Source organism: Canis lupus, chromosome 27 (assembly GCF_048164855.1).
Source record: "Canis lupus baileyi chromosome 27, mCanLup2.hap1, whole genome shotgun sequence".
NCBI lineage: Eukaryota > Metazoa > Chordata > Mammalia > Carnivora > Canidae > Canis > Canis lupus.
This window is the reverse complement of record NC_132864.1, coordinates 22,956,442-22,976,017: the sequence shown is the minus strand read 5'-3', so window position 1 is coordinate 22,976,017 and position 19,576 is coordinate 22,956,442. Positions and strand designations below refer to the sequence as shown.

At 42.4% G+C, this 19,576-nt stretch overlaps 1 protein-coding gene across 4 annotated transcripts in view; it reads right to left on the bottom strand.

Moving 5' to 3' along the window:
- The window catches only part of RNF10 (ring finger protein 10), a 35,433-nt gene that overhangs the window by 6,065 nt on the left and 9,792 nt on the right, over nt 1-19,576 (bottom strand). For all 4 annotated transcript variants that reach the window (XR_012019330.1, XR_012019331.1, XM_072802790.1 and 1 more), the window contains exons 2-13: nt 17,279-17,475; nt 10,356-10,555; nt 9,289-9,379; nt 7,842-8,026; nt 7,625-7,761; nt 6,130-6,290; nt 4,537-4,662; nt 4,034-4,295; nt 3,687-3,820; nt 2,378-2,495; nt 2,042-2,143; nt 234-389 (exon numbers count right to left, since the gene is read on the bottom strand). Coding sequence is in view for 2 of the 4 variants with exons in the window: in XM_072802790.1 (XP_072658891.1) it covers nt 234-389; nt 2,042-2,143; nt 2,378-2,495; nt 3,687-3,820; nt 4,034-4,295; nt 4,537-4,662; nt 6,130-6,290; nt 7,625-7,761; nt 7,842-8,026; nt 9,289-9,379; nt 10,356-10,555; nt 17,279-17,475 (1,869 nt within the window). In the remaining 2 variants the exon portion in view is untranslated. The remainder of the gene's footprint in view (nt 1-233; nt 390-2,041; nt 2,144-2,377; nt 2,496-3,686; nt 3,821-4,033; nt 4,296-4,536; nt 4,663-6,129; nt 6,291-7,624; nt 7,762-7,841; nt 8,027-9,288; nt 9,380-10,355; nt 10,556-17,278; nt 17,476-19,576) is intronic.

Below are 19,576 nucleotides of genomic sequence, written 5' to 3'. Positions count from 1 at the left end.
GAGATTTTTGTAAGACAGCAGGGTATAAAGTAGTACAGCCAATGGGCAAGGTGAATCAAATGGGCAAAATTTGATGTATCTCAGGAATATATTAACCATCCAAAGTAATGTTAGTCATCTAAAGATCCCACCATGCTGAGTAGGTCAGAGTTGTAAATTCAGACATTATTAGGGCTTTGACTAAGCTCTGTAACTGGTGGCCAATTTCATTCTTTAAATCTCAACTCATTTACCTGCTTGGGAACCTGGACTTCTGCTAAGAGGAGACAGGGAGAGGGCACCATGGCCCTCGGTGCTGGTGGGACCCAAAGCAGAATTGGAGGTGCAGGTATAGGAATTGAAGGCAGGAAACTGCTGTAGATTCTCTAGGGGAATGTGGACTTCTGGGTCTGCAAAGAAAAGATGAGAATGGTAGGCCAATTTAGAATATCCCTCAAATCTTTTCCAACAGTTGAGGACAGTCAATATGAATCTCCCAAGAGTCCAAAGGATGTACATAGAAGCTTTAAACCCCAGATTTAGGGGCACCTGGGTGGCTCAGTAGATTAAGCATCCGACTCTTGGGTTCAGCTCAGATCTTGATCTCATGGGTCGTGAGATGGAGCCTGCTGGCATTGGGTTCTGCATTCAGAGGGGAGTTTGCTTAGGAATTTCTCTTCCTCTGCCCGTATCCCCTTACCATACTCCTACCCCACTTGCCCATGCACGTATGTACTCTCTCTGAAATACAGAAATCTTAAAATTTTAAAAATTAAATAAATAAAACCCTTGCTCTTACTATTCATAACTGAAGCCAGAAGATAAACGGGGGGTTATTCTATATACTATGAATATTTCCAAAATAAAAAGGGTAAAAAAAAATCCCCTGCTCATGAAACATCCATTTCTTTTCTTTCTTTCTTTCTTTCTTTTTTTTTTTTTAAGATTTTACTTATTTATTCATGAGAGACACAGAGAGAAAGAGAGGCAGAGACACAGGCAGAGGGAGAAGCAGGCTCCACACAGGGAGCCCAACGCAGAACTCGATCCCAGGTTTCTAGGATTGCACCCTGGGCTAAAAGCGGTGCTAAACCACTGAGCCATCTGAGCTGCCCGACATCCTTTTTTTTTTTTTTCCAAACATTTGGGATATGTGCCAAACAGCTACACAGCATTGGGGCCCCAGTTATATACTTATTCCGGTTTTGTATAAAAATAAAACTTATATTTACCATACTCTATGTAGTCAAGAACAATGAAATCTTTTCTTTTCCCTAGCTGAGTACTCAGTACTTTGTTTTCTGGAGGACAGGTAGGTCCTCATGTCACACTAATCTGGGTTCAAAGAAGCTTACATTGGAGTAGATCAAAGGACTCTGTATTTATTGGTACAAGAGAGCTCTTGAATCTAACCTTCTGTATATTTCCTAGTTTGTCAAGGTTTCTACTATATCAGATCCCCTTGGCAGACATCCTGGGTACAGATGTCCCTTTTATAAATAATTTAAGATTTTTATTTGAGAGAGAGAGAGAGAGAGAGAGAGAGATTGTGTGCACGCTCACACACAACTGAAGTGAGAGACGGAGAAGCAGACTGCCCTCTGAGCAGAGAGCCCAATGTAGGGCTCATTCCCAGGACTCCAGGATCATGACCCAAGGCAGACTCTTAACCAACTGAGCCACCCAGGCACCCCGAGGTGTCCCCCTTTAATACAGTTAAAGGTGGGATCAATGTTCCATCTAGAGTACACAGGAGACAATTATCCCCTAAATTCAGCAAATCTCCAATTCTCTTCCCAGAACATGTTTTTTCATCCACTATGCAAGATGAATTTAATCTCATCCCTTATTAAGAGCTATGAGCTTTGACTTGCATTAACCCACTTAATTCTCAAATAAGCCTATGAAGGAGGTACCCTTATGATTCACATTTAAGAGCTGAAGAAATTAAGTGACAGAGCTAAAATGTGAACCAAGCATTCTGGCCCCTGGGCTCAAGCACTGAGCCTCTCTATGATGATGCACAGCTGTACTCGTCAATTCTGGGAGCTTCTGAACTTACACTTGCCCTGTTTCTTGTTCTCCTCCATCTCAATCCTGCGTTCCCGGCGGCGTTCCTCCCGAGCCTTCTTCTGGCGCTGACGCTTCCTCTTTTCAATGTCATCTGTGGATTGGTCAGATGGTGAGGAGGCAGACTCAGGACAATCTGGCCATGAACTCCTCCCAGGTGACTAGTAACTAAGGTCACATAAGAAGGCACCCAGATTGGATGAATGGATGGAATGTTTTTGGAAGTATGGAGGCTCATGATGGAGCTCCTTATTTTCTCCCACACCAGGTTTCCAGTCAGAACCCCTGAGCTCCACTATGAAGAGAAACAGAGTGGGTGCAATCTTACCTGAGAATATCTCTAGGGTTTCCTTAGAGACCACAGGAGGCTGCAGAGCTAGTTCACAGATGCTGAACTCACAGGTAAGTGGCAGGTGAGAGAGGTATCTATGGCGCTGTCGAACGTCCTACCATGGAAAAGGGACCAAAACTCAACACTGGGCTGAACTCTGAGGACAGAGGTCCCCATCCCAGACAGCCAACAGTACACAAACTCACAAAGAGCACCCCAGCTCAAACAGCAGTACTCAAGTTATCACCATTTTTGCAAAGCCAAACAGAAATGTCAATTAACATACAATAAGGTAGAACGAGCAACCAAAAGCAGTTTTTAGCTTTGTGCTACAAATGAACTAAGCCTGGTAATAAATAATCTAAAGCTGATCAGCTGTTTGATTTTCTGGAGTCCACAATTGAGGGGGGAGAACAAGGAAAGGTAAAAAAACTAGTTGGTGGCAAAAAAACCTGGGATCCATTGACAGAATTAATGATAACTAGGAAGGTAGGTAAAGCAGATTTACCTACAAATAAAGTTTGGTCTGAAACAGTTAAAAAAAAAAAAAAAAAAAGGCCCATCAATTTAATTTTCTTTTCCATTCATTTTCTCCATGTTTGATGGAAAGTTTATGGTACTCAAACAGTCTCTAATTTTGAGGCTGTTAACAAATTTGTGATTAATATAAGGATAACTCTCAAAGGGCAAAAACTCACATATGTAAATTATCAGACAATAATTAACAAAAATTAACAGACAATTTATTATTAATAATTAATTTGGTATCTGCTAAACCAAAAATGTGTTTCAAGCTTGTATAATTAGTATAGAGCCTCTAAGAGCTTTTGGATTCCCTTGGACGTTTCTCCCAAGCCAAAAGGAAAAAGGAGAACAAACTCATCTTGAATGAAAGTGGGTCGAGACATCTATATTCCCAAGCCACAAGAAATGAACCTAGCAGTGGTGACTAATAGAACTCCAGCAAAGAAAGGGAGTACCATTCAATCCCTAAAAACTTTGTGCATATCATCGGTGACAAAATACTTAGAGGGTAGCCCCAGTGGCCCAGTGGTTTGGCGCCGCCTTCGGCCGGATCCTGGAGACCTGGGATCGAGTCCCACGTCAAGCTCCCTGCATACAGCCTGCTTCTCTCCCTCTCCTTCTCTGTTATGAATAAATAAAATCTTAAAAAAAAAATAGACTTAGAAATACAAAAGCTAAGATCCTTGAAGGATTATGAGCAGGGCCTGGATAGGCCACGTCAAAGAGATCAAGCTGATGGCACTCTGGAGCCATGCGCCCTTTGGGGCAGGCAGGACCTTACCTCGGACATGGAGTAGCCAGCGATCTCCACCACTACCGCCGAGATCTTCTCCGGGCTCTGCTCCAGGCTGCCGTATTCCCTCACAAGGCAGCGCACATTCACAGGGTGCAGGAACATGTGCTGCCCGTCCTCCGCTGAAGACAAGCGGCTCTCTCATACAACAGTCTTGGCCAGTCCTCAAGACAGTGCCCCCCAGACAGCTAGGCCTACCTCTCCCTCCCCGAGGCCAAAGGCACAACAGACCCAAGCACCCATGTCTAGTGGTAATACCTCCTCTTGCTAGGAGGCCAGGTCATCTCGCTGATACATCTCTACAGCAACCCAGCCCTCCTCTCAGGGACACTCACCTTGGTAAAAGTAGTAACAAGGAGAGCTGCTCAGATGTGTGAAGCCTGGCTTGCTGATGGGTTCCTGCTGGCTGGACTCAGTACAAATGGTCCCCTCTCCAAGACTGTCATCTGCTAACTCTGCGTCATCACAGGCCTCAGGCTCTGGTTCAGACACTGCTTCCTCTTCCTCTACCAGAGGGAGAGCAAGAGGACGAGGAGATCCCAGAGAACAAACTTCGGTGGTCTCTTCATCAAAAGCAGACAGATACTCTAGCACACCCTGTTGAGACAACTCTACATCAAAACAAAGTACCTGTGGCAAAAGTAGGCACAGGAACCAAGCTCTGGGCTGTTTTCCTTAGTTGCCACATTCACTGATTTAACATCCCCAGGTAAAGAACTAAGGAGCACAGAGGAAATGTTCAGAGCCCCCTCTTCTCCCCACAGCCCACAGCGCCCACCACTTCAACAGCAGCACTGAGGAATGGCAGCCGTTTAGTCTATAACCAGGACGCACTAACCTTCCTGGGTTGAAGCACAGACTCCTTGGCCAAGGGAGCCATCAGCACCAGTTGTTCCAGAGCAGGCATAACACCAGCGGCCTCCCCTCTGCTTCCAGGCAATCCTGACAGAGCCTCTTCCCGAGTCTAGATCACCAAAAAACCAGAGAAAGCTAAGCTTCCAGAAACACAATTTGGGCAATGGCTTACAATGGACTCTCAACAGGAGCAGAAAAGGCAACAAAACCCAATGGGAGGAGTTTAAGTACTTAAAATCCTCAATCTTTAAGGAAAAAGGAAACAAAAAGCACTTGGGACTCAAATAGGATGGTATTCTGCTTAGAATCTGTCAGTGACAATGATAACACTAATACAGAATCTTTCTGAACAAAAAATCCAAGAACACAGAACTAGTCCTCTAGTTTTTATCAGCTATGCTGAGAGAGAGCCCCAATGCAAGAGGCAGGGGTCTGGTCAACCCCCACCTCAATCTGAAGAGCTCTATTTCCAAAGAGCTTTTCTTCTCTGAAATGCATTTGAACAAATGCTCTGCATTATAGGGGGAAAAAAAATAAATATACAGGACTCTGCTAAAGGAGGACTCAGAAAGAAAAGAATTCAAGTAACAGCTTCACCTCTTGTTAGTACTACATCCTCAAGCAAATTACCTTATCTAACTCATAACTCCATTTCCTCAGCCGTGGTAGGGGAGTTGTTATCTATCACACCAGGATATGAAACTTAAGCGAGATAAACATAAATATAGTACCTTCGCACAGGGCCTATCATATGCCAATTACTCAATACACAAAGGCTTTCACTGTTCTAATTCAGATTGGTAATTCTCAAAATATGATATGAGGATGAACAATATCTAAATCACCTTGGAACTCATTATAATGCAAATTATTAAGCCTACTAAGCTCAGACGAATCCACCTCACAGGGTGGAGTCCAACACCCAAGGATTCTGATGTCTGCTAAAGGGTAGAGAGCTTAGGAAATCCTGTATTTGGGGAATTCCTGCTATTCCAAATCTTCAGCAGGCACTGCTAGGGCCTGCTGGACAAGCCATATTACTCTCTTCAAAATGTCTCTCAAATAAAACATCTCAAATAAAAATTAAATCTGGGGCAGCCCGGGTGGCTCAGCGGTTTGGCACCTGCCTTTGGCCCGGGGCCTGATCCTGGGGACCCGAGATTGAGTCCTGTGTCAGGCTCCCTGCATGGAGCCTGTTTCTCCCTCTGCCTGTTGTCTCTGCCTCTGTGTGTGTGTGTGTGTGTGTGTGTGTGTGTCTCATAAATAAATAAAATCTAAAAAACAAAAAACAAAACAAAAAACCCCCCAAAATTAAATCCAAGTGTTTTCTTAAAAAACAAAAACAAAAAAAACCTACCTTACTTAACTAAGCTCATCTAAGAGACTTCACTGACTCAGTTAAAGTTCATTTTAACTTCTTCCTTTCAACACTTTAAAAATCAATAGGTCTGCCCTTCTCTCCTAACACCAAATCCCAGGGCAAATGCTTTTTCAGCTGCTCCCTATTGGGTCATCTTAAATGTGGGACCAAGGTAACTTATCCTCACCATCCTATTGTGTTTGCAGTGTGTCTTACCTTGAGCTCCTGGATAGCTGCCTCAATAAAGCAGGACTCGGGAGTGTGCTTCTCCTCTGCCAGCTGCTGCTCTAGAGCTACTCTCTCTTCCCGAACCACCCGGTGCAGCACCTGCTCCTTAGAGGCCAGCAACAGCTTGGAGTACTGGCTGTGCTGTTCATCTACAGGGGGACCAGCAAAATCAGAGAAACCCAACACTCAGAGCTCTGTGTCCACATGCTACACAACATTTACAGTTTTTTTTTCCTACGTTGTGAAGATGAATTTAGCATAATTTTCTAAAAATAATTTTTTAAAGATTTTATTTATTCATAAGAGACACACAGAGAGCCAGAGACACAGGCAGAGGGAGAAGCAGGCTCCAAGCAGGGATCCCGATGTAGGATCGATCCCAGGACTTCAGGATCATGCCCTCCCCCACAGGGAGCCTGCTTCTCCCTCTGCGTATGTCTCTGCCTCTATCTCTTGTGTCTCTTATGAATAAAATCTTAAAAAAAGAAAAAAGAAAAAGAAAAAAAAGCCCTCGAGATGCTATTTTCCCACCCCCCCGTCCTATACATTTTCTATACATTTATATACTCATGTTCACTTAAAGAAATAAAGGTTTTTCCATAAATGATAAACTCTTTTTTAAGTTTTGTTCTACATTTTTCATCCGTGTGCTAAAATCTTTCAAAACTTTTTTTTTTTTTTTTTTTTTACAGATTTTACTCATTCATGAGACACACACACACACACACACACACACACAGAGAGAGAGAGAGAGAGAGAGAGAGGCAGAGACACGGGCAGAGAAGCAGGATCCATGCAGGGAGCCCAATGTGGGACCTAATCCCAGGACTCTGGGATCATGCCCTGAGCCAAAGCCAGAGGCTCAACTGCTGAGCCACCCAGATGTCCCTCAAAATGTTAATACAGGGGCACCTGGGTGGTTTAGTGGTTGAGCCTTTGGCTCAGGTCATGATCCTGGGGTCCTGGGATCAAGTCCTGCATCAGGCTCCCCTCAAGGAGCCTGCTTCTCTTCTGCCTATGTCTCCGCCTATGTCTCTCATGAATAAATAAACTCTTTAAAAAAATGTTAATACAGAGATCTATTCTATTTTTACCTTCTGTATTGTGTTCCACAATAGGATACACCCTACTTTAAGTTCCTTATGGAACACTTAACTTACTGCCAATTTCTATGACACTGTAATAACAAAAAAAATCCTTATACTTGATCCTTGGTGCAAATAATTTCCTCAAGACCAGGCACGATGCCAGGCACTATTTTCAATAAAATGAAAATTTAAAATGTATCTAACTAAACCATACCTGAAACCAAGAGTTAAACTACTCTGCAAACTCCCCTCTAACCTACCAGAATCCTAAAATTGTTCTGGAAATGCTAGAAATGGCTTGCCCAAAGGCTCAATTTCTGATAGTAGAAAGATATAACCAGTGGCCTTAAAGGATGTACCACAGGATTATTTACCCCTAAATTAACAGAACTCACCTCCTAGATGAATAGGATGGTCTACATTCATCCATTTGGATTTGGGCAAAGCCAACAATACCCCTTTCTCCCTCTTCATCAGCTGCATCGTAATGGTATCGCCAACAACATACTGACGCGACTCTGTGGCAACAACACTATAACATGGACATTTAGACGGGAAAAAAGCAAGGAGTTAGCAGGTGGGGGTCTAATCTAGTAAAGGTCTCCATCTCACCTTTTGAGATCCTTCTTATGTACTGAACTATAACAGATGGGACATTTACTCCAGGTCTTCTCACTCAGTGAAAGGTAGTGCAGAATGCATGCCCAGCAGAAGATGTGTCCACAACGGGTTATTTTGGCTGCAGTAGGTGGATATAGGCATATTGGGCAAGATGGCACTTCATGGCTACAAATGCGCTGAAACAAAACAGCACAAGTCACACTTTCAAGCTGACATGGGACTGTCAAAGTTAGTCTCTCCTCTGCTATCCCCATCCCTGGTACATCTCAATACATCTTCACAAAATTGTTCAAAAATGCAGATATATAATAACACTTTAAATTGCTAAGGAAACCACAGTAACAGTTTAATATATACCAAGGGGCACTTGGATGGTTTGGTCAGTTAAGCATCTGACTCTTGATTTCAGCTCAAGTCATGATTTCAGGATCCTATGACTGAGCCCCACATCAGGCTCCCTGCTCCACACTGAATCTGCATGTACCCCTCTCCCTATGCCCCTTCCCCCACTCACCTGCACATGTGCACTCTCTCTCAAATAAGTAAATCTTTAAAATGTATCTATACACAAATATAATAACTACATAACAGGTATTTTAGGGGTTCTATATCAAAGAGGAAAAGTGACAAATCAATATATGATCCAATTAATTAAAAAAATTTGTATGTACACATACAGAAAGGCATGAAAAGGGTCAAGAAGTAATGTACCAGTAATTTTCCAACAGATTTTCACTTCACATGCATCTATTTTTTTTTAACCAGTGAATATAAAACAGGTTTCATGGGACTTCTTTGCCATTCTATGATCATTTTATGAATTTTCACAGTTGTTGGGAAGCCAGGGTTTGAAGCCTTTAGCTTTGAAATGATTCCATATCCCTAAAAGCTAAGAGCAGCAAGGAAATACCCAGAGCTCCAAACATCAACAGAAAACAAAACGTGCCAGTGGCTGAGACTGCAGTGCAGCTGGTGACCCATTTACCTGCCATAAGACTGAGGCCTAATTTGATACTGATTACTACAAATGGCTACTAGTGAAGCCATGTCTATGCAGTGAGCCCATCTGAGGTCAGGAGGGTATCCAGCATTTCTCATATATTTCCCTGGTTACTTCTTCCCAGGAGAGGAAGCTGTAGATAGAACCTCAATATTTCCCTGGTTACTTCTTACCAGGAGAGGAAGCTGTAGATAGAACTGTTTTTATACCTTCATTTTAGATAGGAGTCTTCCAATTCCCCAATCCTGTAGGCCAGTGCAATTAGCACAAAACAAACTCCAGGAGAAACCAGGACTGATCTCTGGGGAATGTCTACAGTGTGGCCATGCAGAAAAAGGTATTAACAGTGAAACCACCCCACAGCTGCTGTGTCACCAGGGTCCCTTTCTTTAGTTCTTTCTCCCACTAACAGCTAACAAGTTTAGCTGGGCTACTCACCACTTGTTCCACAAAGTCCCAATTGACTAAAGTATCAGGATCAGCAAAATGAACTGTGTAGTCTTGGTCTTCAGACACTACAAATTGGCAGCTAGAAACAGGGGAAAAGACAAGGAAAAGGCAGACTCTCAGAATCCACCAACATGCCATCAGCAAAAAACCATGACTCCTTGACTTAAAAATCAAATACAGGCCATTAGCAGCCATGGTTTGTGAAGTACTGAACTAGGACTTTAGCCTCAGTTCTCAGCCCTGGCTTGAGGAAATCCAAAGACTTGGCAAGTAGGAGTCTAAATCTATGAATTCTGTTTCTTCTGCTTTCAAGCCCAGTCAAGCTGCTGTAAGCCTCCCTTGAACTAAAATTAACCCAGACTATGGCCCCATCATTCAGCAGGAAGCCAGATTTCCTCCCTCCCCCTGAGAAATCCTGGCATATAGCTAGTCCTCAAGGCAGTACAAAGACTCTTCTCACTCAATCATTTGATTACCAATTTATATAAAGTACTAACCAGATACTTCAGTCTAGATTCAAGGTCAAATCTTACATTATAATTATGACACACAAAAGGAAACAAAAGGGAATCAGTATTTGAGCAAATGTATGCCAAACACTCCAACCTGTCATCCAATTCTCCCTTAGGTAATTCTCCTCCTTTATAGGGGAGAAGCTGAGTCTCAAAGTGGCTAAATTACCCAAGGTTGAAGGACAAAATAAAATTCAAATCTAGGTCCAATTTCAAAGTAAACACTTTTACTACCTCATAATGACACTAAAGCATTATTTTAATTTTATCATTAATTTATATACTTATTTAAGCATTATTTTAAGAACCAGGAACATCCATTTGAAAAGTTTTTCAAGTTGCCCCCACACACAAAGAGAAAGAGAGAGAGAGAGAGAGAGAGAGGAGAAAAAGAACTGGACCAATTCCCTTTCTGTCTCTCTCCCACAGCAGTTTAAAAGAAGCTTCTTCTAAAAAATAAAAATAAAATAAAAGCTGCTTCTCAGCTCCAACAACTGCCCAGAGGCTCAACCGCACTTCCCACCTAAAAGGAGGCATACTCACTTGGCCTGTAAAAAGAGTTCCTTGTTAAAAGGCTTATGTCCCCACTTGTTCCTTTTTCCCCAGCTGCCATGTCCACTGCCTTCAAAGTGACCCGCCTGGCCACGCGGTTCAAAAGTGAAATTCAACAAGTGGTTCAGATTGATCTTCTTCGGACCAGAGAACTGGGCAGGGCTAAACTCTGCCCGTTGAGCCTCTGCTACCTAGAACAAGAATGAATCAAATATTTCTGATTAGGATGACACCTCCTGATTTATAGTAGAAACTAGAATAACCCCTCCTTCCACATGGTTTAAAATACTAACTAAATGAAACATAGGCTTAAAGTAAACAATCTTCTTAGGAGAGGGTTAACACAAAAGTGTACCTAAGATCCAGGTGGGAGCAAAGTTGAGGACAAAACCTCTTAACATACAATCACTTACACTGTTCAGGCTGCCCTGCTAAAAGGCAATTAATTATTAAATGACAAAACCCAACACAAACTCCTCTAGCTATCTTGGAAATACAAAGATTTACTTACTGGATTAATCTTTTGACAGTCCCATAGGACTCCTACACCTTCACTCTTATTACCTATTTGTTCTTTGGTCTGTTACTGACAAAAGTGAGTTTGTGGAACTAGAGTCTGGAGGCGACTTGCAGGCAGCTGCTAACTGCCATGGGCTTCAGGATCCTGCCAGAGACCTCCCATCGAAGACACACACTGCTATTCACTGTTAATTAAAACTGACAGAATTAGAACACGTAGGCAGACAATTTCAGTGTCCAGAAATAAACCCAATCAGCAGAATTGAAAGAGTTTAGAAAGTGGCAAGAAACCACACAGGAGAAATACCACTGCAAAGATGGAAGAAATCATGTTGGGGCTTTCTTAACATTCCCAAATTGAAGTGGTAGATACCGGTTATAAGTAAGCTAGTGCCATTTCCTAATACCAATTTCTCACTTAATGTCATAAGCACTGTGTCACGTCAGTCGTATTAGCATATAGTCCCTTTAAATGGCTATATACCGCTACATCAGATAGGTAGGTATACTATAGGACACAGATTGTTCGTAGCTTCTCCACCAAAACAAAATAATGTTATGATAAACCTATTTTTGGATAGATCTTTGTGCACAAATATTTGGCCACATACAATTATTTCTTCTTATTGTATAGCAGGAATTACTGGGTCAAAGGAAATACAAATTCAAGGCTTTTGCTATTTAGTCTAAAAATTTAGAGATTAGTAAGCAACATCTGCACAGACATCATAAAGAGTACAGGGGCACCTGGATGGCTCAGTTAGTTAAGCATCCAACTCTTGATTTCAGCTCAGGTTATGATCTCAGGGTAGTTAGATGGAGCCCCCCATCGGGGTCCATGCTTGGCACAGAGTCCACTTAAGACTCTTCTCTCCCTCTGCCCCTTCCCTTGTTCATGCTCTCTCTAAATAAAATAAATCTAAAAAAAAAAAAAAAAGAATCTAAAGAGTACAAAAAGGAACATGGTGAAAAATACCTTACATTGCAGAGGCAACCAATATGGCCTAAGATAGCTTATGCATATAGACCACAGTATATGACAGTATATATTAAGTACAGTGGCAAACCATAAACAATTTGACCATAAACAATTTCCTTCTATTTCAATAGATCCTGGGAGACAACACCCTCCTCTCCCCCACTGTTTATGTAACTCATCACAAGGAAGCTCATGACTTCCAGGTCATCCCCTGGCCTCTCATTCCCTGGATGCTCATTTCCATGTGGCTCTGCTATCCCCTTCATCAGTCTTCCACCCCCAATGACCCAACCTTAGGTAAGAGCTTATGCTTAGTCAACAAAATCCTCCACACCCTCAACCTTTTATCATCACCTTGTTATCCTAGCTGGCCCACTGCAACCTTTTCCAAAACTGGCCATCACAATTCCTAATTATCCTTCGAACACACTGACCCTCTCACAGTTCCTTGACCCCCACTTCATCCAGTTAGCTGGCTCTCAACTCTACCTCAGGCACCCAATTCCCAAGGACATACCATCTAGAGCTGCACCATCCTATACAGCAACCACTACTAGCCAGATGTAGCCACTGAGCACTTGAAATGTGACCAGTATCATGTAATGAAATACCATTTTAGCTATACTTGGTAAAAACATTAAAATTAATTTCACCATTTCTTTACCTTTTTAATTTAGCAACTAGAAAAGTTTAAATTATATATGGACATTTCTACTGGACAGCACTGCTCTACATCTAGACCATAGGGTAACAATCAACACTTCTCACACCATCTTAACTCTGAGCACCAACATCCAAGCAGCAACTTCCTCCTTTCTTAGCTTGCTCCCGTTAGTCTTGATTCCAATTCTTTAGCCCCTCTGAGATCTCCAAACTAGTGATCCAATTCACCCTCACAATTTCTTTTCTTACTTGGCCTAGATCCTATGGTCAACTGCCCCCTTCTCTTTGTCATCTATACTTACCTGGCAAAACCTTCCCTTGATTAATCCAACTCTCTGCCTATATATTTCCACTCCAGCACCAGACAGTTACACACAAGAACACAACCACATCACACCAATCAGTCTCACTTAAGTAGACCCTTAGGCCATCTGGCAATACTACAACCTGATGGCATTTCTGTACTCGCTAAATTCCCCAGTCACCCAGACAACTCCATTCCTCAGGACTTCCAAGGCTCCTCTCTTAGATCACCTTCCTTATTTTACTGAGACAAGAAGATCAGAAAAGAATTCCTACATCCTCCTACCAATACTTCTGCCTTCCTCTTGTTACTGAAGATGAACTGGCAAAGCGCCTATCTAAGCCGATTCCTCCACTTGTATACAAAATCCCAACTCCTCAAGGACTCAAGGACAAGGTTATAGCAATTCTCCCCCTTTCCTCTGCATATTTGCCCCCTCACAGGACAATCCCATTACCGGACAGATGCTGTAATTTCTCTAAATTTAAAACCTCTCAACTTCACACTCCCTCACCTCTCTTCGCCCCTTTAGAGCAAAGCCACTAGAAAGTACTGTCTGAACTTGCTGTTTCTTCCTCCTATCCTTCCATTTTCTCTAAATCTATGCCAATCAAGTTTTTGTCCTCACTGCTCTACCAAAGCAGCTCAAGGCCAACAACCTACCTTCATATTATCAAATCTAGTGATTCACTCTGTCCTAATATTCCATAACCTATCAGCAGAGGGCAAAACTGGTCACTTTCTCCAAAAGCCTTTTGGTTCTCCCCCCCCCCCCCTTTAAAGATTTTATTTATTCATTCATGAGAGACACAGAGAAAGAGAGGCAGAGGGAGAAGCAGGCTCCATGTAGGGAGCCTGACATGGGACTCAATCCTGGGTCTCCAGGATCAGGCCCTGGGCTGAAGCAACACTAAACCGCTGAGCCACCCAGGCTGCCCATCTTTCCTCCCTTTTTGCTCATGCCTTATGATCCATACTCAGGCCTCAGTCCTTAAATTGCCTTTCTGCAGCACTCCTTAACAATCCCACCTAATTCCACAGCTGCAAACACCAAATGCATGCAGATACCTCTCTAGCCTGGGTCTCCTCCCTGAACTCCAGATTCCATTTACTACCTCTCTCTACTTAGAAATCCAGTAACCATCTCAACACAAACATATTCCTAAAATGAAGTTCTTTATCGCAACTCCTCCCTCTTCTCTTCCAACCACCCCCCGCCCAAAACCTGGTACTTCCTGGAAATCTTCCACACTTTGGGCTCCTGCCAAAAACATTCATTTATTCAAAGTTATTCATTTCTCTGCTCAGACCCCATATCTAACATATTTTTAAAAATCCTGTTGGTAAAACAAAAAAACAAAAAAACTCTGTTGGTTCTACCTTCAGATGTCACCCCAATAGGCATGCTTCTCACCAGTTATCACTGTTTCAAAGCTTCCATCACTCTCTTCAGAAATATCTTAAGAGCCTCCCTGGTTCCACTCTCCCCTTTAAAACTCCAAGTCAGATTATAGTACTTCTCTTCTTAAACCCCCAATAGCTTCCCATCTCTGTGAACAAAAAGCAAAAGTCTCATAAGGCCCCACATGATCTGACCCTTCTTTCCCAATCTTAAGCTTCATTCCCTACTTCTCTTGCTCCACTCAAGGTAGCCTGTTTTACCTCAAACAAACCAAACATTACCATCTCTGATCCCCTGCTATTTGTGCACTTATTCCTTCCAGCTAAGATGCTCTTCCTCAAATTTATACAGTATGCTCCCTTGCTACATTCAAGACTCTACTCAAACTTCACCTCCTCAGAGCAGCTTTCCTTAGGCACCTTCTAAAACTGTTCTCTTGGGGCACCTGGGTGGCTCAGTAGGTTAAGCATCTGCCTTCAGCTTAGGTCATGATCCCAGGGTCCTGGTATCAAGCCCTGCATCAGGCTCCCTGCTTAGTGGAGGTCTGCTTCTCCCTCTGCCACTGCCACCTCCACCCGACTAGTGTGTGCTCTCTCCCTCTCAAATAAATAAAATCTTAAAAAAAATAAAAACCAGGGCATCCCCAATGGCTTAGCGGTTTAGCGCCGCCTTCAGCCCAGGGCTTGATCCTGAGGCCTGGGATGGAGTCCCACATCGGGCTCCCTACGTGGAGCCTGCTTCTCCCTCTGCCTGTGTCTCTGCCTGTTTCTAATAAATGAATAAAATCTTAAAAAAAATAAAAATTAAAAAAAAATAAAAATAAAAACTGTACTCTTTATTACTCTCTCTCCCTCTCTTTCAGTCTACTTCTTGTTAATTCGATCAGCACTTACCTTTGGATTTATTATACAGAAGATCCTTGAACAATGCAGGCATTAGGAAAACTGACCCCCTGCACAATTAAAAACCCATGTGTACGGGCAGCCCTGGTGGCGCAGCGGTTTGGCGCCGCCTGCAGCCTGGGGTGTGATCCTGGAGACCCGGGATCAAGTCCCACATCAGGTTCCCTGCATGGAGCCTGCTTCTCCCTCTTCCTGTGTCTCTGCCTCTCTCTCTCTCTGTGTGTCTATGAATAAATAAAATCTTAAAAAAAAAAAATAAAAATTAAAAATAAATTAAAAAGAAAAACCCGGGATCCCTGGGTGGCACAGCGGTTTGGCGCCTGCCTTTGGCCCAGGGCGCGATCCTGGAGACCCGGGATCAGATCCCACGTCGGGCTCCCGGTGCATGGAGCCTGCTTCTCCCTCTGCCTGTGTCTCTGCCCCTCTCTCTCTCTCTCTCTCTCTCTCCTCTCTCTCTCTGTGACTATCATGAATAAATAAATAAAATCTTTAAAAAAAAAAAAAAAAAGAAAAAGAAAAACCCATGTGTAACTTTTGACTCCCCAAAAAAGTTAACTGCTAAAAACCTACTGTTGACTGGAAGCCTTACCGATAACAACACGTGTTTTATGTTATAGGTATTATCACTGTATTTTTACAGTAAAGCTAGAGAAAAGGAAGTGTATTAAGAAAATCAAAACAGGGGCACCGGGCAGCCCCGGTGGCGCATCGGTTTAGCACTGCCTGCAGCCCAGGGCGTGATCCTGGAGACCTGGATCGAGTCCCACATCAGGCTCTCTGCATGGAGCCTGCTTCTCCCTCTGCCTGTGTCTCTGCCTCTCTCTCTCTCTCTCTCTCTCTCTGTGTGTGTCTCTATGAATAAATAAAATCTTTTAATAAAAAAAAAAAAAAAAAAACAGGGGCACCTAGTGGCTCAGTTGGTTAAGTGTCAACTCTTGCTTTCAGCTCAGGTCATGATCTCAGGGTCATGGGATCAAGCCCCGAGTCAGGCTCTGTGCTCAGCATGGGGTCTGTGTGAGATGAGATTCTCTCTCCCTCTGCCCCTCCCCCTGCTCATTCTCTCAATAAATAAAATTAAAAAAAAAAAAAAGGAAAATCAAAATATATTTACAGTACTCTATAAAAAAACAAAAAAACAACCACATAAGGGTACCCATGCAGTTCAAACCTGTGTTGTTCAAGGGTCAAACTGTGTCAACTGTGTTTATCTCCCTAAACTAGAATATAAGCTCCTGAGGGACAATGTTCCACTCAGTATTGTATTCCAAACTGAATGTTATCTGATACACAGTACAAGACTAAATTTTTGGTGAATGAATGAATTTTTCCATGAATACATTAACTCTGTCTTATTCTATAATGGTTTCAGAGTACAGAACATTCAAACAGGAAGATAATTTAACCAGTCCCTTACTAATTTAGGTTGTTTCTGAGATTTTGCAACTACCATCAATGCTATAATGAATTCCCTTGTACAGAAGTCTTTATGCACTTACAAAAGGATACCTAAGAAACTCCTAAAATCAGGGATGCCTGGGTGGTTTCAATGGTTTGAGCATCTGCCTTTGGCTCAGGTCATGATCCTGGGGTCCTGGGATCGAGTCCTGCATCAGGCTCCACAGGGAACCTGCTTCTCCCTCTGCCTGTGTCTCTGCCTCTCTGTCTCTCTCATGAATAAATTAAATCAAGAAAAGAAAGAAAAGAAAGAAACAAAGAAAGAAACTAAGAAACTCCAAAAATCAGACTACCTGAGACTAGGATATAGCATCTTACATTTTGCTAGATACCACAAGGCAAAAGTCATTAATTAAAGTCACTTTATTACCTAAATATCCAATAGGTACCTCTAATTCAGGAGTGATAATAGAAGGACTATACAAAGTAAGGTACCACAAATTTGCTATAATTTATCACAACCCGTGATTATGACTATCTTCTTCCTCCAAGGAAATTTTCTTAACTTGCAAGGGAAGAAAGGAGGCAAAGTTCCAAACCTCGTTAATCCCTAAACTATTTAAGACTGCTTTGGTTATTTACTCTTCCACCTCTTTCTCCCCTCCTCCCCAACTACTGGGACAGGGTGGGGAAGTGGATCAGAGCTTATGCTCCTCCTTATTCTAGAAAGAACATTCTTAAATTCCATACCTCATCTCGTCTTCCACCATTAAAAGAAGAGCTAAAGACTTTGCTGCTGCCGCCGCCCCTCTGTGGAGGCATCTTGTTAAAAGTTTTGCTTTTCTGTGAATTGGAGCGACGGGACTGGTTGCTAAAATTTTCATTTTTGGGATAGGAAGGTTCACGTTTGCGATTAAAACGCTTGGATCCATTTGAGTTCTTTCCATCTGAAAGCAAAGAAAGGCAAAGAATTAGTTAAGAAATAATACAGAGCTCCTGGCTGGATCAGTCCGAAGAGCATGCAATATTTGATCTTGGGGTTGTAGGTTCAAGACCCCCATCAGGTGTGGACATTACCTAAAAAAGAAAAATCTTTAAAAATAAACAAACAGGGGTGCCTGGCTGGCTCAGTAAGAAGAGCCTGTGATTTCTTATCTCAGGGTTTTAAGGAAATAAAATCTTTAAAAAAGGCCTTGTAGGGCCCTTCTACAAACTCTACGAAATCTAGGTTTGGACCAGAGCTTTGGGCAAGACATCTCTTAGTAAAGTGGATTTTTGTTTTTTAAATGATAAAGACTTGGGACACCTGGGTGGCTCAAAGGTTTGGTACCTGCCTTCAGCACAGGGCACGATTCTGGAATCCCAGGATCAAGTCCCACATTGGGCTCCCTGCATGGCGCCTGCTTCTCCCTCTGCCTATGTCTCTGCCTCTTGCTCTGTGTCTCTCATAAATAAATGGATAATATCTTAAAAAAAAAAAAAAGACAAAGACTAAAGGATCCCTCCCTTCAGAAGGGATACAAATATAGATCAGGGGCAGCCCCGGTGGCTCAGCGGTTTGGTGCCTGCCTTTGGCCCAGGGCCTGATCCTGGAGACCGGGGATCGAGTCCCACATCGGGCTCCCTACATGGAGCCTGCTTCTCCCTCTGCCTGTGTCTCTGCCTCTCTCTCTCTCTGTGTGTCTCTCATGCATAAATAAATAAAATCTTTAAAAAAAAATAAAAAATAAAAATAAATAAATAAATAAAAAAAAATGTAGATCAAACCACAGATTCTCAGTTCATAATGTCTTTTTTACAGAGCTTAACCACTGCTCTTATAAAAGCCAATTTAGATGAAGTGATAGGAAAGGGAACAGCCTGGGGCAACTGGCTGGCTCCGTCAGCTCAGCATACAACTCTTGATCTTGGGGTCCTGATTTCAGGAGCCCCACAATGGGCGTGGACCCTACTTCAAAAAAATTTTTTTAATTAAAAAAAATAAGAAAAAGGGAACAGCCTAACAGGGAAAGTATTTTATCTGGAAGCAGGGTAGAGGACATTATTCTCCTTAAATTACAACAACATAACGAAATGGCTTGGCCTAGGCCCCAGCAGGTACATTCAAGAAACATAACAATAAAATACTTACATATACACTAGACATCAAACTGAGAAGCCATTAAATTGACAAAACAGAAGAAATGGAGTTCTAAGAACATATTAGATCAGCATGAGTCATAAGCTTTTAAACAGTATTTCTTGGAGCACCTGGGTGGCTCAGCCAGTTAAGTGTCTGACTCTTGGTTCTGGCTCAGGGTTGTGAGATGGAGTGCCACACGGGACTCTGCATTCAGTAGAGTCTGCCTGAGATGCTCTCTCCCTCTCCCTTTGCCCCTCTCTCTGCTCGCACTCTCTACCTCTAAAACTCCCTCAAAAAATCTTTTTATAAATATATTTTTTTCCTCCAGTTTTAAGAATATATGTTTAATTCTGAAATCTGAAATAATTTAAATTTGCCACTATCCACAGAACAGCAACTTACAGTACATAATTTCCTTTCACTCTCCATTTTTTTTTTTAAAGATTTATTTATTCATGAGAGACACACACAGAGAGAGAAGTAAAGAGATAGGCAGAGGGAGAAACAGGCTCCATGCAGGGAGCCCGACGTGGGACTTGATCCAGGGTCTCCAGGATCATGCCCTGGGCCGAAGGTGGCGCTAAAGTGCTGAGCCACCCTGGCTGCCCCCTAACTCTCCATTTTATACACTTGCCACATATCTTCCACAAAATGACAGACATATAAGATATACTGTCTTCTATTACTCCATGAGCATTTTCATGCATCTCTAGTCTTCAAAGCATGATTAATGGCTACACTACCATATGTTTACAATATAATCAATCTTCTATTGCTATATATTTAGAAGGTTTCTAGTTTTTTGCTAGTTAGCATTGGGAGCCTGTGTGTATATGATTATGTCAAACTCTCAAAGTAAAAGCAGATTAAATATGATCACTAAGGCTTTTTATGCATCCTCACATTGCTTTCTAGAACCATTATAC